Genomic DNA, 26,910 nt, shown 5'->3' with positions numbered 1-26,910 from the left:
TGCATGTATTTGAAACATCTCACAAATACTAAAATTCTTTTTGCCATACAAAAACTTCATTTAAATTTGCTCTAAAATGTTCATAGTCTTACAGACAAAATATTAAGAAAAACCCCCAGCTTTAGCAAGAAAAGGCTTGTAGGAAGCCTTATCAAAAGGTGAAACTATAACAATACAGTAGACTAAACCTGATGACTTTGAACAAGGAAATGGCAAGAATACAGTACATTTGGACCATCAGAATACCTCTTACCAGAGAAAGAGTCATACCTTTTCCATTTCTGCTACTTTATTTCACAAAGTCTTTGTGAGTTGTTAAATCTCACCTTGCTGTCCTGCACAAACACCAAAACAGCATTTTGAATCATTGCCTTGGGTGAACTTCACTTGAAAATATTTCCCGAGGCTATTCAGAAGGATATTTGCCAACAAAGCAGCTTGTAAAAATGCAGACTGAGCAGAAGAAATATATACTGATACTATTTTCAAGATCATACCAAAGACCCCTATATACTTCAGCCAAGGAAGAGAAAGTTTTTCTTCATATTTCCTGAACATTTAAAGACAGCCATTTATAAGGTTCTAGCTGGAAGAGAGCATTCTTAATGGCAGCCACATCCCATTGAGGATCTATCAGCAAATCCTTTTGGATCAGAAAGGGGATCATACATACTTGTCCTGGGGTGACTCTATGGTCCTGTATCCCCTGTCATTTGCTTTGTGCACAGGCATGAGTCCTGTAGCTTTAAGCTGGAACGAGGGGGAAGCAGTGGAATTCTTTCAGCAGCGTTGTTCAAAACTCGGAGAACTCGCTGTCTTTTCCAGCTCTCAGGGCTTTTTTCTTCCGCAGAGAGACACGGAGAGTTTGTCTTTGATTTTTTTTTTTTAGCTGGATTTGTAGTTAGCTGAGGCAAGAAATTTTTCCTGGGACTGTGGCTTCTTCTTCTGGAACTGCTCAGCTTTTCTCCGGTCTGAGCACCAGGATGTTGCCAGGGGCCCCCACACCAGCCCAGAGGCCAGCTCCAGATCCCGGAAAGAGCTGAGCCACACCTACACAAAGGACTTCCAATCTACCAGCTCTTCTCTGCAGCGAGAGGTTATTTAACATTATTCGTTTCTTCTCATGCCTGTGAGCACCCTGCTTGTTGAATAAACAGGGTTTTTTCACTTTTCTCCAGAGATTATTTTATGAGTCTGGGTGGGAAAGCGTCACCGAGGGGTATCGGGGACAGACCAAGGTGATACAGAGACTCCATCGTCAGAAGGTATGAAAAGGCACTTAATTATTAGAAATCTACAGTTCTTATAGAAACAATGGTGGACTTAAGACTTGATTGGCCTTTAGGAATCTTTTCTTATCTATTGGTCAAGAAGGGATAACTCTCTTGTAAACATCTTTGACAAACAGAGATTGCCTGCCAGGTGCAGAGATTGAGATAATAATTGTTTTAATTTTTTTTCTGAGCTTTCTCACAGCTTCCCAGGAAAATCCTAGGAGAGCTATGTCTCTCTGTGTTCAGAGGATATGTGATTACCACAGGGGAGGGGTTGCTGAATTCTGCCTTCTATTAGAGGACACTTGCATTTCAGGACATTTCCTCCCAATTTGTCAAAAACCAAGACAATACTGTAGTTGATTCTCCAACTTTGGCTTTTAGTATAAATAAAACAGTTTTTCTTTTCAGAGTTTAAAAATATGCTTAAACTCTACTATATGAGCATAAAAAAATTTCAATTAGCCTGATTTCAATTTCACCTGAATACAGCATTATTGATATGAAATTTTATAAAGGATGACTACGAGGTATAGCCATCTTCATAATTAATGCCTTTTAACCAGAAAACTATTTTGGGCATTGGAAAGTAGAGCAGAAATTATATTTGAGGAGTACTAGGAATAAGCCTTATATAACTCTTGACCTAAAGTAAACATTAAAAAAGTGATGCTTATATTAAAAAGATAACTGACCACTTCTATTTTTATAGCACCAGTGATGGAACAGAAGAGTTCCATTCCTGAATAACATTTAATATATCATGTATTACAATGCTATCTGCTCAGCTGCCTTTTTTTTTAGTACAAAAATATAGTCAAAATCCATCCTCTGAATATTTTAACATACTTTTATGCAGAACAACTATGAGGCACTCTAAATTCTATGATGTGTGAAATACTTCAACCAACTATATCTCAGCTACAGTTATTAAAATACAACTCATATAATGCTCTGACATATTCCACCATGGTATTTTGTAGAACTCCAGCAAAATTAACTTTTTCATTTGTCTTCTATCCAGCCTAGCTATTAAGTAAACTTCTCAGTTTTTAGGAATAAGCATATTCTGGACAATTCCCATAACTGTGTGGAGGGTAATGGGAAGAAGGAAGAATACATCATCTGCATTCTGTAAAATTTTAAAAATACTCAAGAGTTTGAAAATGATGGAAAATGCATAGTGAATCAATAGGCCTCAGGTAAGGACCATCTTACACCACTGACAGAAGAACTGGTGGATCACCTATCCACTAACTGGGGGATTTTGAAATGACTGAGGAAGAATATTTGGCATAGATACTGTCATCCTTTCATTACATATGCAGCTTTAGGTATAATTTTACTCAGCTAAAATGAAACAAAATTCTGAAGTTAAGGAACAGAGGATTGAAAGTCTGCACAGACAATTTAAACCTCCAAATTCATCCCCATATAGGAAAACAGTGTCTTCCAGTTTTTTAATGGCTGACTTTGCAACCTGAGCAATGACTCTAAAAGTACAAGTCTTTTGGTCTGTGATCTCCTAAACTCAAAATGGAAACTGGTATTACAGAAACTCCATCATGTGGGAGCACAGTGACCCCACAGAGCTCACAATGCTAATTTGAACTTCATATTTAATTTACTAGCCAAATTAAGTGAATGGAAGAACAGCAGGCACGGGGGCCCCTGTCTGGAACTACGTGTATTCGCCTACTCTAAAACACTCTCTCTTCTAAAACAAAATGACAGCCTGAGATGAGGATCTTCTTCAGCTTCCACAACTTAATACCAAGTGTTGTTCTGCTCAGAGCTCTGTTCCTCCCTGTAACTGAGGCACCAGAAATCCCTGGCAGGGTGCCACACAACACAAACCCACAAGACCTTGCTTAAAACCAACCTACGTTGTCAGATGTCTTTTGAGCTAAGGAGCCTGAAAACCTGTGCTGCAAGGCAACTACAGAAGCTGGAAGAGTTTTTAAGAGAAGACTGTTCAGACCAGTCCCTAGAAGGAGATAAAAGACTATGTAAATGAGTGTCATAATTATCTGGTAGACAAGCTTTGGTACTCAGGATTCACAGGTTTTATTTTTAGTTCTGAAAGGAAGCATGCTTTTTATGGTCAATCCCAGTTGGCCTCTTTCTGCTTTCACCGTTCTTACCACTTCAGCAAAGGAAATTACAGTACTTCTCGTTCAGCTGCTCACAGGTTTTCCCATAATGGTTATGAGAAATGGGGATGAACTGATACTTGCATTGTTTTTCATAGATTTCTGTCCACAGCAAAAGGGGCCACAACCAGAATTCATTTCATAATTAATTTCATACTTAGGCTTTCTACAAAACTGTGGGTTTATGTTTAATGAACTATCTAGGCAGCTCAAGCAATATATTCAGATACAGTATTATGGATCTATCATCCAGATTTGTTTTCATATAAAGAAAATGCAAATTCAACAGAAATGGAGTTGAAATGGCTAGACCTTGAGCACATTAAGGAAATCTTTCCACCTGCAGACCCTCAATGACTTACTTGGATTCTAGGGCTTTTTTTTCCCCATCTGTATAACCAGAAATCTTTTTCTTTTCAAGTAACGACACTTCCTTTTTTAACCTTAAATCGCTCCCTTCCAGTCACGCAGAGGTTTGCACTAGAGCTGCGTGTCACCCTGCAGCCTGGTGATGAGTGAAGAAGGCACTGCTGTGACTCACTGTCCCCTCAAATAACCTCCAGACTGTTCCGAGCAGAGCTGCAGCAGAACGCGCTGGCTGCTGACTCAAACAGATGCAACACGGCCTCGTTCCCTTGCCGAGCACGGTGCCTTCCCTGTGCCATTAAATATGATTCATACACAGCACAGTGCCAAAATCAAAAGAGCAGATCAACATTAGCAGACAGTAAATTCTAAGTCTGCCCTTCTTTGACTATTACATGCAAATAACCTGGTATAATTCTGCATATAGCAACCTGCCCTTCAACCTCAGTAAGGATGTTACAAATTTACCACCTTTAGTACAAACACACAGTTCGTTTGACCGTGGAAGCACACAAAAAGAAACATCAGAGATGCCTGACACCAAAGTAAGGTAAATATATGCCAGTGTTTTGCATCAACTGGTATTACAGAATAATAATTGTTGGTTGTTAATTAGCAGACTGTGGTGAAAGCACTGATATTAAAGTCATTAAAACCATGTCCAAAAAACACCTTCAGATTTGAGAGAATCTAACATTCATCTCTACCCCTCAGAAAAAGAGCCAGTGCCTTTGGAAGAAAGGAGGACATGTGACAGAGGAGCTTTTGAGCAATGCTGTCAGACAGCATGGCATGAAGCAGTTCCTGCCTTGACAAAAAAGTCACAGAGAGAGACAGACTTGGCTAATAATTCCATCCTTTTCAACCAGACAGGATGTGGTTCTACAATAAAAGAGACACTATTGACTCCATTAACCTACAGTGCTGGAAATAAATCATGAAAAATGCATCAATTTCCACTGCTCATTACCACCCCCAAAATAGCTGCTACAGGCTTACCTATCACTTGCTCTATTTTTCAAGAAAATACTTTAATCCAGGGAGAACAGCATTTCCTAACTCAGTATTTTTTTTCTTCAAGGAAGAACAAATCTATGTGTTAAACCAAGTGTTTTCATCTGCTGATATTTTTATATATGATGAAATAGTCCCTTCCTATGGTATAATACAGAGAAGAACTGATCTTGCTGCCTATTTTTAAAAGGTTTCACTAGGAAGGAGTTTAACTTGCAGTTTTCAGTGATGTAAGTTGAGGGGGGGGGGCCTAGTAAAGCAATAAATAACTGGGTCAGGAAACAAATTTTGAAATTGTTATTAATATGGAGATCAGCAAGTAATTGTGTGTACATTTTATGTGGCTACAACAATTTTGTCCAGTGATACTTGAAATCCAAGAATATAAATTTAGATCTATTAATTTTTCATAGTCAGTCATTATTAAAGGATCATGCCACCTGTATGACCAAGAGATATAGGTGTTTTGCAATCCATGACTTGATAAACAGAAATACCCATTTGTTTACATATCCGTATCCTTCTAGTTTTTTGATCCCTTTCCCCAACTTGGGCTCCATAAATTCAAGATGTGTTAAGTCACCATATGGTTTTGGCATTTAGTTCAGAGCCTTCTCAAGCCTCTGTTTTTACAGTTAATGACAACTTGGCAAATTAAGACAGCCTGCATACTGCAATAAATATCAATACAAAATGGTTTTGCCACTAAAAACACATAAACTGCCAATATTTCACATTGTGTCCAAGGATCTGTGAGAGTTGCTTATACTCATCAAGTAACTTATTCCCCTCCCATCCAAATGATGATCCTTTGTCTCTCAAACTGAGATCAACAAAAGGCTTGAACATTGTGTTCAGCGTCCTAGGAGCATGGTAGGCTTTGTGGCAGCACTCAAGCTCTCAGAAGTTCCTGAGAATGCTCCTCTCAGAGATGTTATTAATTTCATTCCTGTGACATGTCAGCACACCACATTGGGGATTGCACCAACCAGCCCCAAATGGGATTTTGTGAGGAGTCAGCTCCCATCCTGGCAATACTCAAGAGCAGCACAGCCACCTGTGACTCACAGCAAGTGAGAGTCTGTGCCAGCCTCTCCAGCTGTGTGGGGACAGGAGATCCACAGGAGAGTTGTTCAACCAGCCACAGTCCACTTCCTTTCACTGAAGGCCCTCCAGCACTCTCCTTACCAGGCAGACAAAGCAGCAAAGGCACATGAGCAGACATGGGAAAAGCCTGCAGTTTTAGCCACCGCGACTGCAACCTTGTCAGGTGACTAAACACGAGTTGTCTCATGCAAATGTGCCCTTCATCACTCCAGAGAAGCACTTCCTGGAGGCAGCTGCATCCTGTGTGTCCTCTGAACTGCTGAGACTGACCATGTACTGACAATACTGGAACATGGCATTCAGGATCCAAAAGGGAGCTATGGAGAGGAACTGAACAAATCAAACATCCTGTCCTCTGAGAAAAACAAAGACTAGATAAAGGAGATTCTCATTAATAATCCTGTACTCCACAAAAAATGCAAAGCTCTCATTCCACTGTCCTTGGACTGACTCACATGGAAAGAAAGCTATAAGAGAGACATGCACCTTATGCAGGAGGCAGGCTCCGTGAAAACACAGCTGAGAAGGACAAGAGGGATGGAGGATCCAGGACAGTGAAGAAATACCAAATGGCTCCCAGGCATTGTAAAAGGAGTAAGAGAAAAGGAACAAATGGCACACTGAGACACATGGGTCTGCATTTGTATGTCAACTTTTTTTTTTTTCCTAGACTATTATAGTTTCAAGTTTCTTTACAAAATTAAGGTTGCTGAAGCTGAATTGTTAGCAAACTGCAGAACCAGATTCCACAAAGGGAGCGCTTTTAGAAGAGAAGTTTTGAAACTAGTGAGAAATCTTTGAGAAGTGTTCTAAGAACTGTTTTTAAGACAAACCTCTAGCAACCAGGACAAGACAAGGTGTCTGTAACTCTGAGCCTTGGACCTGACCTCAAGGAGCATGTTCTGTACACTGCCTGGGAAACCAAACTACTGGCACAGGATTCAAAAGTGTGGTCCAGAGGGCCTTTTATTTGTTATGGGCACAGGAAGAAACTTGTCACAAGGCTGTTAAATATGCATTTCCTCAGAAATCTGGTAAGCCTCTTCTAAAACCCCTCCACTTTTGGAGAGGTTGTGTGGCTGGGAATGAAAAGCTTCTTCTGTGTTACATGGAGAATCATCTCCAGTCTGGCTGAGATGACATCCCTACAGTCATCAGTCTTGTTAAATAGATCCTTGCGCAAGACCTGGCAAGATGAGGAAGAAAACAGAGGACAAACAGGAGAACGGAGGTGATCGTGTGTCTAAAGTGAGGAATTTGTAGGCATCACAGAAAAGGAAACAGTGATTCCTCAAACCTGGATTATATTGTGATGCATTTGTGAAATGATAACATTGCTCCGCGCCTGTGACCATCACCCCAGTCTCTTGTTATGCAGAAGTGGTGGGGGAGGTTTCCTGCTTTCAGTTTTTATTCCCAGAGCTCTGATGAAAGCTGCACAAGTACATCACTGGTAATCTGGGGCTCTGCACAAACAAACATATGCACTTCTTTCAATATCCACTCCTCTATTCAACCCACCAGCTGGAATCAAGGCAAGGGATTCTCTCCCATTCTTCCCTCCAAAAATGGCAAAAATGACAACATGAAAATGTCACTACAAGGAAGAAAAAAGAAAAGGCTACTGGACATCATCCTGTTCTGAAGTATTCTGTGGCAGCAGTAATTCTCCTTTCAAAGGGAAAATGGAGACAGCAGCTACCCCAGATATTGTATGATTCTATTTGTCTCAGCAAGTTGGCTCCATGTGTTCTAGTTAAAGAGCAGAATCATTTGAACCACCTTCAGAGAAAAGAACAAGGAGAACAAAGACTCCCCCTTTTGACACCAGTGAGCTCCTGCAACAGTTCTCTTAATTTGGGAGAGTCACCTACCTGAGACAGCTATGGTTTAGTTTATACCTCATTCTGGCTGCTTTGGGAAGGGAGCAAACCAGCAATGGATGGAAACTGAGTCTTTTGTGTTAACAGGTTCAATATAGACAAAAGCTGATGCTGACACAGAAGAAAAAAGTCAAAACAATCTGAAGAAGGTTAGAGGAGGGGCTGGGAACACAAACCCTGAGAGGAACGACTGAGGGAGCTGGGGGTGCTCAGCCTGGAGAAAAGGAGACTCAGGGGTGACCTTTTCACTCTCTGCAACTCCCTGAAAGATGGCTGTACTCAGGTGGGGTTGGGCTCTTTCACCAGACAACTGACAGAACCAGAGGACACAGTCCCAAACTGCATCAAGGGAAATACAGGTTGGATATTAGGAAAAAGGTTTTTACAGAAAGGGTGATAAAGTTCTTGAATGGTCTGGCCGGGGAGGTGGTGCAGTCACCATCCCTGGTTGTGTTTAAAAAAAGATTGGATGTGGCACTGGGTGCCAGGGTTTAGCTGAGGTGTTAGGGTATGGGTTGATCTTTAAGGTCTCTTCCAACCGAGTCATTCTATGAAGAACTGGTAAATAGCACAGGTACAGAGCATTCTTTCCCCAGTTCCCCTCACAGCCATGGTTTTTTTGTTCTTGGACAATGAATTCCAAAATCCCATTTTGGCTGCTCTGTTAGCACCCTCCATCCCAGTGCAAGCCTGTCAGACAGCTCCAGAAGAACCAACACTGCTTGCAATGTTATCAAACAGCAGCAGAGAACTAAATCAGGCTCCACAGTCATAGCTTGGAAGCAAAGATGAACAGTTCAAGTAGACAAATCCATTGCTTTCACACCTATCCTGTTACTGATGGTATCTCATTTCAAACAGTGAGATACAACCTCCTATCTGACAACATGCAGCACATCCTGGAGGCAAAGGAAGTAGTGAATCCTTTCTCAGCTGAGCAGTAATCCCAGCAGACAAATGAAGGAATTCTAGAACAACATATAGCCAAATTTTTGGCATGACTGCTAAAATCATACCAAAATTGGAAATCAGACAGTTTGTGGGGAAAAGAAATCTTCTTTACTCTTTCTGTCCCTTTGAATCATAAGAAATCACAATTGACCTGATCTCTTCTCACAAAACTACTCAAGAGAATGATTTCTCAATAATAAAAGTATAATTCCAAACATCATGGTTGAAAACTAAGCCTAGAACTATGAACAGGCTGCAAATCATTGCTTCATGAATCTGGAAAACTTAATCAGATCTGTAAACTGCCTTGTTAATCTCAAAGCCAAGCACTACTGAGTCAGTATCCGTGAGGTAGAACTCTGGCCTCTCTCTATGAAAAAGACATTTTGGCTAATGAATTTCATCACTTGGTCTCAGACAGGAACTACATTATTTCCCCACTCCCCAACTTCTCCTACTTGCAAACTCATTCCCTCAGAGGGTGACTAATGTGCAGGACAGTTCAATGAGCAGTAAAATGTAAAGAACAAAGAGAGCACAGGTTTTGCCTGCAAGGCAGAAGAGACAGAAATATAGTCTGGTGAACTCAAAGTCAGTGAGGATGGGGGAGGGCGTTCAGTGAAGGTGGGTCCAAGCTAGAGTCTCTGACTCAGGACAACCAAAACCCTGCATTAAGAAAACCCAAACTACTCTGTGCACAACAAATGCCTTGAAGAGCATGATAAAACCAAGAGTTGCAACAGTTGAAGATACACAGGATTAAAAACCACTTTATGTAAGGATTTTTTTTTAAACTTCTCATTTTCATTACTCTAATGGGAAGGTTGTTGGAACACAACACTGCTTGAAAACGAAACTTTAATCTTACTAACCTTGCTTACTACAATTAATTTGTGGCTAATTCATACCCATCTTCTCATGCCTGCCTTGAAAATGGAAAATAAGGCTCAATTTCTGATAAATAAAAAATTACTGTGTTTACATGCATACATGGTTACCAATATTCTTTGGCTTGTCACAATTTTGGATCACAGTTGAAAACAGAATTTCAAGGGAGAAGCAAGTATCTGCTTTGGCCTAATGACTTATTTTCCATAAGAAATTTGATATAAACAGTTACTTGGTTTTCTTAATTTACTTTTTATAGTCAAAATGTTATTGCTGGCCAACATAACAGTATTTGTGATTTATTGTGTTTTACAAATTTTGCAATGACTTCCCTGTTACCTCCCATCTACATCTCTCATTTATTAAAATCAACAGATCTTTTACTTAATTTCAAATACAAAGGCAACCAACAAAAATCTGGACTAGATTAGTTGAAAAATCTATACTGAAACTGTACCAAGAAAGCAAACTGCAGCTAGAGTTTTAAACTCACAATGGAGATGCCAAGACCCTGGTTAACACCAGTGGAAAAAAAAAGTACATACATGTTAAAGAGAACCAGTTCCCTGATAGAAAATAACTATCTTTCATAGTGTCACTGTGCCAAAACATTAATGGCCAAGTAACAGACCTGTACTTTCTTTATACAGTAAAATTACATAGATTACAAAAACAAACCTGTCTGCGTCTCACTGCAAACACATATACTAAAACATATGTTACAATACCATTAACATATAAAATGAATTGGTTAGAATGCTGTAAAACCAGAGAAAAAGCCAGTTTGTCTTCCCTACTATCCAAAATTTGAGTAAAATAACAGTAACAGAAAGATGTTGTACAGACACAGAAGAGCTCACAGCTTTCCAGTATTCTGGGCAGGTGAGATGTCATACACACTATCCCCAAAAGCAGGCAAATACAGGAGCAGTCAAATGACATCCAATAGCACCAACTTTCCCTGCCTGGATGTGTGGAATAGTTGCCCTTCCTGCTTTCAATTGTACATTGCATGTACATTTGTAGCATTTAATGATATGACACTGGACATTTTGTCACTGTGAGAGGAAGCTTAGATTGGATATTCAGAGGAGGGTTTAAAAGGCACCATAAGAAGTGCACTGGTTATTCTAATAAATAATCCAGCATACAATCCTACATGTGCCAATAATGTCATTTGTATTGAAGGAACTCCAAGTACAATCTGTCATTAAAAGATTGTGCAATTGCAGCAGCCAAAGATGTTGAAAACAGCATTCTACAGCAGTGGCAGTAATTTCACAGCTGCGTGCAAAAATGTGATTAATTACAGTTCACTGGGTCTTTTAAAAGTAACACAGGAAAATAGAATGGCATAGAAATCCATATGATCAATTAAGAATGCCATCAAGCCCCCCTGAAGCATAACCTTCTAGTAGTACATGTACACAGCACTTACATAGGTTGATTAACTTCCAAGATATAAGTTTCATACATATCAAGGACAGAAAATCAAAACTATTAATAAGAGACCATATGAAAACTGTATAAATTCTTTCCTAACAAAAGCTCATCTGAGATTATCCAAGTTTAAAGGAAACACAAATTGCTGCATATTCAGGCACACATCAGAGCTGCATTTCTGCCTGACCACATTTTGGGACTGGAAGAAAAACAGCAGAGTCACAGCAAGTTCTCTGTATATTGAACATATTAGTCAGGCTTATAAAAATTATCCATGATCCCTCCACCTGCAGATCCAGACATACACATTTCTGTGCTGCACAGTGCACCAGAGTCCTGACTGACCAGATCCTGCTGCTGCCTGCAGCTACCTTCACCAGCAAAGCTGATGGCACTTGCTGGAGGCTCATTCAATTCTGCCTGTCCAGGTGACAGCCTGACATCAGTTTGACAAGAAGTTCAACGAAACTTCTAATGCAATTTCAAACCCCTAACTGCTTTTTTCCACAGGATAGCATCTTACTAGACAGTAGAAAAACATGAATAAACAAATGCACACAGTGATTCTATTTTATTTTCAAGTTATTTTCAAGATGACAGAGTTCTAAAAGACATCTCTGACTTAATGTAATTCCTCCACAGTTGTCCATAACTGTCCCTGTACTGTTCCTGAATACACTGGACCAGGAATCTTAGAAGATGACTGCATACAAATGCCTATCACTCCACTTGCCAATAAACAATCAATTCATGACCACCTCTCAAACTACCTCGTAAATGTGTCCTACCCCGAAGTTAAACAGAATCAATTAGGTCTGTCCTAAGTAATGTAACAGAAGGAGATAGTTCAAAAGGGGGGGATGGTGATGCCCATTGTTCAGGATTAAAAGGATTAGCATTTTGCCTCAAACTTCAGTAAAGCATCTGATTCCAGCAACATCCTACAAGCAGTTTACAGAGGTGTTGGTGCTTCTTCATGTACAATTCAGTACTAACAAGATTCTTGAAAGGAAATGTCTCGTGATGCATCTTCCAACTCTCCTTTCTGTAAGGTATGAAGATATATAACCTGTCATTTCTGTAGCACTTTATGTAATCATGATGTGGGAAAAAAGGAGTTGATTTAAATTTAGAAGCAATAAAAAAGTTTAATGAATAATTTGGACTGCAGTACTACAAGTACTAAAAGTACTGTGATTTAGAATAGTAAAAGGGCTACCACAAGTAAGAGCATATGTGGACAAATAGAAATTCTTGAACCAAAATCAACAGGCATTAACTTGGTAACTGAGCATTACAGAACACTGAATCATAGGATCACAGAATATGCTGAGTTGGAAGTGACCTACAAAGATCATCCTATTCTAGCAAATACACCCAAACACATAGGAACATAGTTCCCTAAAAAGCTGGTTACACTCAAATGCAAAAAATTCTGTAGAACACAAAGAGTTTTGGCTGCATCATATTAATATAAAGTTTTATTATTATACTTACAAAATAACTAAATATATCAGCCAGTGATAAGAAGTACTATTCAGCTCATTTCAGGATGCAGCTAAATGTTTCAGTGATTTCAACAATTTCTATCCACTCACATTCAGCCCAACTAATCAGTAGTTTATTCCAGTTGTGATGGTACTAATACAATTTACAGCAATTCAGTATATGCATTTAAAATCTCAGTAAAACCCTTCAAATTAAATACGTAAGAATTTTTCAGAGTAATCTGAAACTAGAGCCAAGAACAGAAATATAACGTTGCATCATTTATTAAAAGAAATTAGGTACTTACCCCATGTCCTAGACTCAAAATTGATGGGAAATTTCAAATTAAAATACTCAGTCAGGATTTTTTCAGAATGATGCATTATATGTAAGAATAATTACTTTTTTTCTTATACAGATCTATTCAAAAATTGGCTAACTAACAGACCAAGACTTTTCCATGAAGTAGTCAAAATGAAATAAAATAGCAGCTAATAAAAGACAAGAAAGCTGAATACAATACTTTTTTTTTTCACCCATGACTGGTGGACCCTCTGAGAGTTGGCAGACAAAAAATAAACACTATATCATTAATTGTGTTAATAATTCACCTATCTGTAAATAAGATCTCACCTATCTGTAAATAAGTCATACGTACTCAAGGTTAGATGAGGTCTGCCATATTTCTCTAGTAAAGTATTAATTACTGCAAAAGGATATTACTTGCAAACAAAGATCAAGCCCCTAATCAATAGGAGTCTATTTTGATTGCTTACAAAATCAGCCCAATGAATACTCTTCTGAAATGGTTTTGGCTTCTTAAGACTTTATATAGTCCTAAATTTATAGTTCTTAACACTGATTCACCTTCTGGTATTAAAGATACTGTAAATAAGAATGCTTTAAACATGCAATGTACATTAAATAAAATACAACACCTCAAAGAATTAACAATAACTATTGCTGAAGTAACCTCAGGCTTTACTGCAAGGAAGTGCAGATAAGTTAGGTGGGAAAAGCCAACCCCAACCCAAAGTTTCACTGTATGTCCTTCCCCATTTACATAAATATATCACGCAGCAGATGCCAGAAAACCAGAAGTGTTCTAAACCCACAAAGAACATAAAGTGGTTGGCTGATACCTGATGAATTCCAAAAACTTCAATGGTTTCAGTGTTGTTCTATCATTTATTTAGGACTGACATCATCTTAACAGGACAGCTTTGCAAAGAGAAACACAAGCAGCTTCAGTTTTTTTTTTCTTTCAAGAAGTCACTGGATGTGTCTTTACCATTTCTAGCCCTTGACTCAACTTCCTGATTTGGCCAGCAGCTGGAAGGATGTTAATCCAAGTGTACAAGAAAGGAAGTGGTAAAACAATATGCTCCCAGCCCTGGCCTCTGCATGTGCACAGCAAATGGATTTTGAACCCACAGCATATAAATAAAACCTGTGAGGACAGGAGTGAGGACAGGACAGGAAAATTGCTCAGCAGAAGAAACCAACCTGTGCCTTCAGCAGCCTTCTCCTCTATCCTTCTCTCCCCATCAATTCTCCCTTACAATTCCAAGTAATCTGCGATTAGGCAGTAACTACATCTTAATTGTCATCATGAGTGGTGTGACCTGCAGCCAACCAACATTTCCATTCCTCCTGCCCAGCTGGGGCAAATGCAGAGCCAGCAAATCCAAGAAAGGCTTCAGAAACACTGATCATATGCATGCCAACATAAACGGTCAACATGAAATGCAGAAAGTAACATGTTCCCATACAAAAATGCACCTGGAATGAACTGGCAAGTACTTCAGGAGGCTGCTCTTGTGACAGTGAAGGCAGGAATAGAGGGCATAGGCTTTGTTTTTCAAAAAAATGCACACGATGGTCACTTTGCTACAAAATCAAGTTAGCAGAAAGTTTAGGATGCTAAAAATACAAAATACAGATTCTACTCAGCTATTCTCCTCATGCAAGTTAAATACCTCAAGCTGACAGTCTGTTCCTGAACTTTCTTATGTTCAGTTTTCTCCTTAGCAGTTAAGATAAATTTAAAAAGCAAACATAGTAAAACATCAAATTGTTGCTAGAACAACTCCAGCAGTGTTTGAGGTTGCTATGGAAATTTGACTTTTCCTGTCCTCAAGAAACTGCCATGTATCAAAGATTGCTCATGATAAATATATCACGGACAGCCCATTTATAATGCTTTAGCACCTATGACTTTTTTCTCCAAATACTTGATTTAGCCTGTTTTAGTGGAACTGAAGGCCTGCAACATCTGCCAGCAAAAGAAATTTCTGTTAATGGCAGGTAACTACCAACATCTCATTTCAAAACCTTTTTCAAATGCAGAGCCCTGAGAATGACAAAATGGAACAAAAAAAAAATCAGCAGTGATCAATACAATTCAAGTAGAGACAAGGCATAATAGAAATAAACAATAGCACTTCATTCACACATATATGTCTGCTTAGTTCACAAGTGCTTAGTGTACACTAAAAGAATTATTTCTGTAATGGAGGGGACAGAGATTCTGGATCTAACTGAGACTGAGGTGGGTTTAAGTCACAGTGCCAAAAAGGGGAATTAGAAGCATGGCCCTTTCAGCATCACTGAGAGACCTAAGCAGCAACAGTTGCCTTGTTTGTATGTCAATAACCAAAATTCAGGGGGAGTTGAAGGATATGCTTTCTAAAGAAAACAAAAAAAGCTTTCTTCATCTGAAAAACTTTTACTCTGAAGTAGGAAAACACAGTGTCTGGTCCTGACTGCAACATTTTTGCTTTATTGAGACATGAATTTCACCTGAAGCTCCAATGTCTCAGGTGTATGAGACTGGGAGGAACAGGAATGCTCCAGGCCCTATGTATTCACACAGTCATGTAACCTAATGAAGTACCTTTTCCAGAAAAAGTCCTTCCCATTTTGGGTGGGTTTTCCACACTGCTATATGTAAGTTGGATATTGAGACTTCATACTACACATCATGGTATTCACTGTTAAGCACAGAAGAGACTGCTGGAATTCTGGGAAAGAAGAACACAAGGCTCATGAAATTCTAATTATGCTTTCCATAACTTATCTTACTCAAGTAAGCATGATGTGAGCAGTGCTTTAGTATTGCACAGCTGACAAGTTATTAGTGCACAGAAACAGCAGTGGAGATTTGAAGAGTGGGTGGCTTTCGAAATTAGCTGCTAAATGGATTTGACAGGTGTAGAGCCCAGCTGCTCCTCCTGCCATCACAAGAGGAACACTGAGCAGTATCTGGGCATGGAGGTCTTCTGGCAGAGCTCTCCTTCATCTGGTCTGGACAGCCATTGTTGGGATGGAGGACAAGTACTATGCTGACATCTCTCTCACTGTACAGACTCTCAACAGGTATAGTTGAGAAGATAGACTTTTTAAAATGTTTTTAACATATAGAGACAAATATTCTGTTTGTGTGTATATCTCTATACGCACAATCTATAAATACACACACACATATGTATAATTACAGATTTTATAGCTATAGATATTATAGATTTGTAATATAATTCATAATTTATATAAACAGCAACAAGTAAGAGTGATAAGTCTGATGGAAATACACAGTCAGCTTCCAAAGCTCAAAGTCTGGAAGCTGAATTTACACAATGCTATACTAAAATAACCACCTGCATCCACCAGCCTATATCTTGCTCACTGTAGTATCTCCAAAGTAGAGCTGATCTTTCTAATTCACTGAAAAAGCGCAGATGATCTAGACAGCTACAATGCAATTTGTTTTCTTCAGCACAAGTGCAAATTTTGTTCTCATAAATGCTGCTGAAAAAAAGAAAGAAATCCAATACTAAAGACTTTCAAATGAATTCGAGAGAACCCAGCATACCTCATGGCTCTTCTACATAAATACAGTTTAGATGCACAGACACTAACTGCAGTCTAGCTGACTGGGCTAGCAGCAGGAGTATAGCCATATCCCAAACCAGTCCAGCTTTCAGTTTTAAGTATCAATATGCAAGCAGTCACCCTGCACTGAGCTCCCTGCAGCTGTGGCTTCAACTGCTCTGCTTCAAGTGCAGGGCTTAAATATGGAACCTCAAGATGCTTTATATCTGTCTTTTACAGAAAGACATGTAAATCATCAGCAGCATTTCACTGCTATCTGACTTGGCAACCGGTGCAAGAGACAGAGGCACACTCAACTGGGAGCATCACTCAGTTACAGCTGGAATGCTAAACAGTATCCAAGGCTTTTTACCTGGCACAACCCTTGGAGAACAGGAAGTGCTTTACTAGCAGGAAAGAACCTGAGGTACAAAGACAACCAGGATGCTGTGATGTACTAAAGCAGATTTCTCTAGAAGAGCTGCCAAAATGGCAACTCCCAGGCCAGTATGATCTACAGGAGTTGTGGTTACTGTTGAAGTCTTGAAAGTACTCCATTTTGTTTGGAATTCTCTAACTTCTATAAATGAAATTAACATTAACAACTATTCTTAGCACAGCACTTAACTACCAAAAAATATTTCATTTATTTTATATAGGCAAGCAAGCTTTTACAAAACTAAATCCTTTCACATAAAGAAAAGCATCTCCATTGCTTACAAGTGCAAGTTTAACAAGAAAGTAAAAAGGAAGCCTGCCATTGGCCAACATCTAAAGAGAAAAAACTTTGGAGCAACCAATGCAGTAATGTAAAGTGGACAGAAAGTACCAGGGCCACGTAGAAAACAGCACTGCAGTGAGGCTTTCCAGCCCATCACTCATTTCCAGAGTGGGAAGCCACAGGGCAACACCCATATTTCATAACAAAGCATCAGGGGAGGTAGATTCCAGTTCATCGCTCTTCATTTGGGGCATGTCCTGGGAAGAGAAGGGCCTCTCCCTAGAAGGCTGCATGGAGAGCAGAGACTCCCAGTAAGCAGCAGTTCAGAAGGAGCAGGTGCCAAAGTCCACAGGCAGGATGTGGTACTGCCTGAGACGTTTATATTCTGTGGGAATATTACAGTAATGTGCTCTCCAACAAAGTAATCTTTGAACCATCTCCAAGTGCTGTTTCTGCATGTTACTGTCTTTCACAATGCAGAAAAAAATCGGGTCATTTATGCTCTGCTGAGTCAGTTACTTAAATTTTCTCTTCCCCAAGCTCTAAAGTTTTCCAAGAAGCTGACAGCTTCCAAGCATTTTCTCCTCTGTTGCATATATCTTATCTTTACCCCATATTACCAAGGGATACAAGCAATAGAATTTTGATGGAGGGAAAGGAGTACCTGAAAAAACCACTATTAGTTTTCGATTGTTTTATCTGGAAGCTACAGCACTTCCTCCCCTCAAATTTGAAATATCCTCAAAGTTTTTGCTTATTTTTAGGACTCAGAAGACCAAGTCTTCTCTCTGCCTTACTTTCCATAGACACAGTAATCCTCTGTGAATTAATTTTTTTTTACTGCTTGAGTATTTTGAGCGTCCACTGAGGATTTAATCATAGTATCTGGCAGTGCATACCTCTATTTTCACTGTGTAGAGAGAACAGGCTGCAATAGTAACTGAATATGCAGGAGGAAGGAACATCAGCAATATCTATAGAAGCTCCTGATTTTGACAGGGATCAATCTGAGCCATGGGATCAACATATAAAAGAGAAACTTACTCAGAAATGCTAAAATTAGATCATCAAGACAAAGAAGAAAACAAATCCTTGAGAGAGTGAAGAAGTGGTAGTGTGTCACAGTATAAACAGAAATGAACAAGGAACCTGTTTTACTTTCCATTATTGTGCCAAAGAGAAAGAATTTGATTTATCTCAAGAACATCTGGAAGCCCTGCAGAAGCTTGTTGTACAAATTGCACACTTTCTTCTTTAATCACGACACAAATGCCAATAAACTGGCACTTCAAAAATATTTGCTTCGTAATCCAGCACATGAACACATTGGGCTCATTCACATCTAACCAGAACAAACACATCTACTGCCACCAAAACAAACCTCATCTCATTCTTCTGCGGAAGACGACCTCCTCATTAGCATGACAGTCAGACTGAAGGCCCACAGCCCCACATGTGCCACTGGCACCAGCCATTGTCAATCAGCTCCAGATTCTCACAATGGAAACGGCTTCATCACTGCCAGTGAAGATTCATTCTTTGTCCCTGTTTTTGCTAGAAGCCTAAAGCTCTGTATTATTGCAGAGCCCTGCAGACAGTCCCGGGAAAGACTGTTCTCAAGCTACTGGTTTAATAATTACTTCACTTGATCCAGGTGAGAGACAGGTTAACAGGCAAGCTCCTTTTTTTACTGGGGCAGGGAGGAGGTTGAGTTGCTCTTCCAGCCTCCCTACCTTAGGAGATATGCATATTCAGGATCTCCTCATGAAAATGTATTTTAGCTTTTATCTATATATTTCTCAGAAACACAGAATTGCAGGAGAACCAGTTCTTGCTGTATACCAGCCCCAAAACTGGGAGTGATAGTTACTGCAGACCTTTGTATTAGTGGAGACCAAAGGGCAAATCTGTTGGTCTGACAAGGCAAGTACTGTAAAGCTAATGAAGCATTGTCCTCACATTCAGAGGAACAAACTACCATGGTTTCTTCTGATTTATTACATGTGGATCCATACTGAATTCACAAGCAGCACTGGTTGGTTTACAGGTATAAAAAGAGGCAACACATGCTTCACAAAAGAAAGCATACCCAAAGGAACACATGAAATACTCTGACTCATCATCATCCCAGGCACCCAGGTCTGCCCTGCCAGCTAAATGTACCATTCCCCAGTCCTGGTTTTCATCACAGTATACTGAGCCAAACTGTTTCCTCCTTGGACATCTACCCTGCACAAGACCAGCAGTTTCTTCCAAAATGAAAAGGCCAAAATAAGATACTTTTCCTTTTCTGTTCTATAACATCCTCTTCCTTTCCCGTTGCAGAAGTTTCTCATGTGTGTTCTCATTCAATGCATTCACTTTTCCCTATATTCAATTCCAATCCTTTTCTTTCCAATCTCTTGTGTTCTCCTAGATCCTTTACCTGAAAGTACAGACTTGCCCTAACCTATCAACCTTAAACTCATTTAATCATAACTGCATTTTCCATTATTCTTCTTTCCTTATTTTTCTTCCAAAATGATGGAAGATGCTTCTTAAAATGCCTGTCTGAAATGTCTCTCTTTCATTCCTGTCTGTAGACCTTCAATAGTAAATTTTTGGTTCAGCATATCATTCATGTTTCCAAAACCCTCTTCCCAAACACAATTATTAAGAAAAAGACACTCAGCCCACACCTTCCTGTACTTAAAACATGTACAGTTGATGCTGTGAAAAAATGTGAATTGCTATCTATGTTTCTACCATAGTGCCCTCTGCTAGTAAGTCTGTGACCTTAAAACTTTTCCTGCACATTATTCTATTATTCTCTAAAATGTCTCTAGCTACTTCTATCCTTTGTCATCTCATTTTCTCCCTCTACGCTTTATTTCTAGATATTTTAATGTGCAATTAGAGAGGCAGTAATTAAATTCAAACTGACAGCTCACAGAAGCATTCTGTTCAGTCCACATTAAAACCCTAGCTCCAATTTGTCACCCTGCCCACACACGTACTTCCATCTCCCCTCTTGGCTGCTGAGGGGCTACCACCATACTCCTAAGACTTCAGACTGAATTATATCAAATGCACGATTTTATCACTGATCTCTAACATCATAGTACCCAAACTATTTCTACATAGGAAAATTAATTTACCCTCCCTAAAATACAACTATTATTTGTCTACCTACATGTCAAAAGATTTTGTTCAGCATGTCAATTGCTGCAAAGTTATTTCTGAGAAATTCAAAACCCAATTTCGCCTCATTTTTGAAGTACTGGTGATTCCCCTAACCCATCACTATGAGCCTATCACTCCTGGTTTTTTCTATCTTTGTGACATGCACCTCCCCTTATTTACCAACCCAAACTGATGCCTTCAATTTCAATACCTTATCTTGGCTACTTTTTAAAATCTCTTAATGTGAGAAAGCACACCAGTCATTTCCACTTACCTACAACTTTTTTTCAGAATCCATACTTTCACTTTTTCCTATGCTAACACTTTGGCCCAGAAGTTTTCTCCTGCATTGACATCAGTAAAGCATCTATTACTTTAAGGTAAAAAACAAGTACTATTGACCAAACATCCTTTTCCCCAATATCCAGGCTACACATACACTGACATTGCTTATCACTATTGCCATTTCTTTAGGCTTCTTGACAGTCTTTTCTTCTATGACTGCAAGGTGATTTTTAATTATACCAGCTGGGCAGCAAAGTCCTCCAGTGCTCCCAAGAAGAAAAAGCATTTGATTAGTGTGCACAACCTGAGGCACTGCAGTTCCTCCCTCCTTCTCAGCCCTGCACAGTGGCAGAGGTAACCACTCCAAGTCACCACATGAAGTCATCACAATGAAGCTTGTTACTGGCAACAGGGCTCCAGGTTCATTTACAGCCAACTCCTCACCTGAGGCAGGAATTTCACTTAAAAATATCAAATCTTGTCATGAAAGAAACTGAATTCAGGTGATAGTCTACTCCTCTCCTGAGTTTCTAAACAAGGCGAAAGAGACAGTGCTTCCCATCTCCCCCTTTCTCAGCCTGACTATAGAGCCTAAAATCTTAAAGCATCATTACACAAAGTCAATGGATGCTGTGCTTTCAGAATAGCTACACCTCAGGCACTCAGGCATTTGAAAATAGCAACATTTGTGAACAACTTGCATTCTAGAAATTTCATCTATAAAGTGGAGATCACATCATATCAGACAACTGAGTGATGAAAGCAATCAGTAACTGAAGTACTCAGACACTAGAGTTGTAACTACCCACAAAAAAAAGCCCCACAGCAACTGCAGACCTTGTCTTCGGATCAGGCTTGAATACCATACAGTAAATACAGGGTACATTAATCAAAGAAGAGAAGGTGATAAGAACCACTGAAATAAACAAGCAGTTTTCATTCACTCCACTGAAGGCAAAGATCCTAGAGAAATACTAAATAATTTTTTCTAAAATATTGCTTTGCTGCATTTATGTTAGCATTCAAAATAAAGCTGTACCAAAACCTCTTCTTTTGGTATGATTTTGTTTCAATATTGTTCACATGCATGGGAATGCTTGAGACTTCCTTTAAAGGCTACATCTAGACTTAGCTTTTTCAAAATATGCTTATTACCACACTTGGAATTTCACATAGATGTAAATATTCCTACTGCTGTTTGACAAATAATTCTTTTTAACCACCTTTTTCATGTTTTCTTATTTTTAGTGAGTCTTATTTTGGAAAATAAACAAACAAAAAACCCCTGCACAACCAAAACACACCACACAAACCTTCACTGAGCTCACCCACTCCAATGCACTGCAGTGTTTTGATAGTCTAGTGACAAAACCCAAAAGTTCCATGGCTGTTTGAGCACCCTCACTGCTCCCCAAGCCATTGTGTGCTCAGAGTTGCTATTGATACAGAGCAAAAAAACCTTGACCGGTCTCTGTGGAGAATCTGCTCTAACTACAGCTAATATCCTGTATCTGCACTTTCCCTCAAATATGTTTTTTCTGGAATAGATGACTAGAGGGTTTGACTTAGGAAACAATTGCTAGAACATCTGTACACAGGCCAAGTATAAATTAGAGAATTTCTGAGAATTTCTCATCCTTAACATCTGAAAACTGTGACCTGAAGCTATTTGAGCCTCACTTCAGCCTATACAATTTCAATTTTTTAACTGTAAAAGCAGGAGGCAGATCTTTTGAAAATCTTCCTTCTCGTGCCTATCAGCTGCCTCAAGAATGTTAACATTAAAAAAAAAATTACAGAATTTGTAAGATAGTGATGGAAGAAAAGAAGTTTCTGCCTTTTGCTGGACCAGCACAAGTTTGATAAAAGTGTCTGCTAGGAGAAAGGTTCAACCAAAACTTTCACACAATAGCAAATACATACTTTCAACCTGGGAACAGGATCAGCAGCCAGGCTAGAATACTTTATAGAAATACACCCCCTCTAAACCCAAGAAGGATCTCTATCCTAGAGGATGAGATTAAAAGCATGTAAAATAGCAGAGTACTTAGACACTAAGCTAAGTTTTTAACAGATTTTAAAAGACCCATCTCAATCAAGGAGAGATGGGTGGCTTCAAAGAGCAAATACCATGGCTCCCTAAAACTAAAAATTCTTGCTCAAGGATACACTAGCTTGCCTGTACAAGCAAATATATGACTCAGCCTGTACATGCAGAAAGTTAGCTTGCTTTACTCAAGTACATTAGCACAAACATACAAGCTGAGTCAAGTAAGAGTATTAACTGAAGAGGAATAAGCCAATCCAAAATCATCTATGACTTTTTTGACCAGACTGCTTCATGACCATCAGCATGACTGTTCCCACCCCAGCTTCAAAAAAATTATCCCACAATAGCATTCCAAGAAATCCATCAGATGCTCAGAGATGAGAATATGAACAGTATATGGAAAGGAAACAAATACAGCAAAAGCCAGAGGAAAAAAATATCATCATCTAAATTCATTATGACTGTAAAATGTAAAAAACCAAGAGTGAGTTACAGATATTAAGCTTATTATCAAATATATCTAAGACTTCCTTTCATCATTTCCACAAATTTGTTGGAGCCCCTTTCACCCACAAGTCTGTGAGGTATCTTCCCCAACTGTATACAAAGCAAAACCACCCAACACAGTAGGTTCCCAAAATCTCACATCTATTTGGCTCTTCTGAAGACTTTGCTAGCACTACTAGTTTCTTTGGAGAAAAAAGGCACACATGTTTATTGCTTTTTAGATTATCTCATCAGATATATCTAAAGGCATGTCACAAATGCACACAGCCTCCTAGCAGTTATCTCAACAGCTTTAAATGCTTGGGCACCAATCCAGAAAGAATAGAGTCACAACTATCACCTCATAAACCAGGCAAACAATTACTTGATTAATCTTTTCTCATCTTTCTGAACTCTGACCTAAATTTCAGATACCTTCTTCGTGGAAGCTGAGGGTATCACAAGATTAAGGGTTTATTTTTCACCTTCATTTCAATCCTCCCCAGAGAATTAAGATTTGTTACTGGTAAGTTTATATTTGTAAGATGCTTTGACTACGTAAAGTGACATTAATCCTGTTGTGTCACTCAGACATCACTTTTGCAGTACTTTAGGTTGATTCAAAAAGGAAGATGAGTGACTATTAACACATCACTCCACCCCTCCAACACCAACATGCTTTACTACTTTTTTCTTATCGTTTTCTTACCCTTCTCCCCCTCCATGCTCACCACTTCCCAACACCACTGGAGTAACCTAGACAGTTTCTTAAGGATAGAATTAAAGAGAATTAAATGCTTTAGTAAATGCAATTGTTAAAGCATCTTACCAATGCAGGCCATTGAATTTGTTTGATCTTTGATCCCTGAGTCTGGCTTGGGTCCTTTCTCTTCGCCCAGACCAGCTGGTACTCCACCAAGAAGGCTGCAAAATCTTCATAAACTTTAACCCATTCTCGCTTTTCCCATTCAAGGTCATCAAATTCCACATACACCTGGGGACAATGGAGAAAGGAAAGGACATACATTATTGCATATACACAGCCTATGTTGATCTACATGCACTTTTCAATGCATAGATCAAAAAATGTAATGCAAGATCTTTTTTATTACCCATTTTAATGCTATGGTTTTGAAATTATATATTCAGTTCCTAAACCACAGAAGACAGTTTTCTTGGCAGTGCATTTGTGGTGAAGAGAGGAGAGTTACTAAAACATTACCACTAACATTGGGTGTCTTAGCTCATGAACAAAAAGCATCACACTAAGTATTTAATAGTAGCATTCAAGGAATACATACAGCTATCTACATAATCACTAAGTTATATGAATACTTCTCATTTTCAGTTCAAATATATGTCATGTAATACAAACCAACTAACCAATGATATGGTTTTAAGGGAAAAAGAAAAAGAAGTCAATTGTAACAGCACCAGAAAGGACATCCTGAGCCTGCAGACCTTGCTACTACAAGCAAGTCCAACACACAGAAGCAGCTCAGTTTTCCTGCAATTCAGCTCAAAAGCCCAAACCAAACAAGAAATAATACCACCACATTTTTTTTCCAGCTAGGTTAATGCGGAACCAGTTTGTAACTATTTGATTTTGTGCTATCCCTGGCCCTCCCCAATACAGAACAGCTGTACCTTCTCCCCTCAGCTGCATTCATTAAACCACTAAGTTAAATACATCACACCTTTTGTCTCCTTTTGTGCAGAGAAGAGGGATCTCAAAGCTATCCAGAAGCTATCTGCACTACCAAACAACTCTGCTAAACTCATTACATTTCAAAATAACAGAATTCATTTTGTAAAAATGGTATTTTTCACAATTTTAAATTTAAAAATAACTCAAAAGTAGTAAGTTGTTCTCTTTTCCCAATTATGAGAAATTTCATAAGAAAAAGCAGCTGGTAAAATACAAAAAAATGCCACTGCTTGTTACACTAAGTGGAGAAGAAGGGAAGATGCTTTCCTACCCTTCTGAACTTCAGCCTCAGCCACACCCAAGGCAATTTCCAAAACTGGAGTTTCTTCCTCTATCTGCTTCTGAGAACTAAAAATCACTGTCACAGAAATATTCTTCTCTTTTAGATCTGGTTAATTTTAGGCCTACAACATACTTTCTTGTCTAGACTTTCTGTCTCACACTATCAAACGTGTACTACACAGTGTTCCTTCTCATCTTGTCCTCCCTTCTGAGTACACAACTTCAATTTTCACCAAGCCACTCTCACTCCTGTACCCAAGTTCATCATCCTAGTTTTCCCCCACAGATATTTTTAACCCATATTACTCCCACTTCATTCCCACAGACTTCCTTTTCCCTTCCCTCTTTAAAGCATCAGATCAAGAAAATCCTCTCACCTCCACTGTTCATTAATACAGCAATTGCCTCTTATTCCAACAGAGCAAGTAGAAAACAGCAGCAAAAACTGTTATCACTAAAAAACCCCACTTTTCAATAATTTCATTTCTAGGGACTAATTCTAAAATATGTAATAAAGTTGCAGAATATTAATTCTTAAAAGAGTTAAGAGGAACAGTTAACAGTAAAAACACTGGCAGGAAAGCACATCATATCCCAAATCATTCTGGCAGCATTCATTATCTTGTATTTGCAGCTACTTTGAACCCTTCTGGAGAACCATTTATTTGTAAAATTTGTCATTTGATCAATTCTAAAGACAACCATCAGTGACAGTACACTTAAAAATCATTCTCTAAAATTCACCTTCTTCCTACAAATTTCACTCAATTATTTCAGACTGATCAAATAATTTTGTTTTAGTATCTGGAAAGACACTTCACCTGGGTAGTCTATAGCAAGGTGTTAAGAGGTTAAGCACCAGACCTCACACAGCAGCAGATTAAAAAAAAAAAATAGAAGGCAAGAGGAATCAAATGAATAAATATTTTTGAAAAACACAGATAAGTCTAAAGCAGAGTTAGCAGTTTAGAAACAGCCACACTAAAACATACTGTATCTTCTGGACACTGGCCAAAACTTGTGGATAGCTGTGATACAATCTAGTGTTTGTGTGCAAGTTTTGCACCCCAAATAAACCAAAATTCAGTACAGCGACAGTGGGAGTTACTGCTGAGCTATCTGCAGAGTCTCCTGGCACCATATAATTAGATCTTCAAAGGAGCAGTTCCAAGAAAAGTGGAGAATGGAGCATGGCACAGAGCCAGTCTGCCATGGCTCAGGGCACCATATTCTGCCTCTAGTTCCACACACACAATACTTGGGAATCACTTCTGCCAGCTTCCACCACTTTCAGGTTTCCATGCCAAGCCTATTAGCTATCTGCTGGCTTTTTAAAGTTTATTTTTGAAAAGCAGAAGCAAGAGAGACAAAATGAAGCACCCAGTCATCGCCCATGCTCTGTTTGGCTGGGAAATTAATTTTTCTAAGGCAACAGTAAAGGCTCTGAAGAATAGAGGCTTCCCCTTTCTCTGCACACTGACCTCCCACACAGAGACGAGCACTATCTCAAACAGCACAGTTTATGAAAGGGAGCAAAAAGGGAAAAAGATGAGAAAAGGAAGCAATCCAGCAACCTACGCCAACAAAATAAAAGATAGAGCCAAAGTCAGACCCTCTAAGGAGTGCAAAGCCTAAAAATATTTAATCTTTTTTGCTCCACTGACAGAACACTATACAGCAAGAAACTCTATGACATTTGCCTCCCTAAGAATGAGTGTTGATTTAGAGATTTTTCAGCCAAATTTTGCTTCATTGCCTTGTCAGCTATTTGTGGATAGA

General features: G+C 39.0%; 1 protein-coding gene across 5 annotated transcripts in view; it reads right to left on the bottom strand.

Moving 5' to 3' along the window:
- JMJD1C (jumonji domain containing 1C) overlaps positions 1 to 26,910 on the bottom strand; it is a 159,603-nt gene that overhangs the window by 83,945 nt on the left and 48,748 nt on the right. For all 5 annotated transcript variants that reach the window (XM_084210621.1, XM_084210622.1, XM_084210623.1 and 2 more), the window contains exon 2: positions 23,971 to 24,135. In XM_084210621.1, the coding sequence (XP_084066747.1) occupies positions 23,971 to 24,135 (165 nt within the window). The remainder of the gene's footprint in view (positions 1 to 23,970; positions 24,136 to 26,910) is intronic.

This window comes from Fringilla coelebs, assembly GCF_963513975.1.
Source record: "Fringilla coelebs genome assembly, chromosome: 8".
NCBI classification, from domain to species: Eukaryota; Metazoa; Chordata; class Aves; order Passeriformes; family Fringillidae; genus Fringilla; species Fringilla coelebs.
The sequence above is the reverse complement of the archived record's forward strand: the minus strand, read 5'-3'. Positions and strand labels throughout refer to the sequence as shown.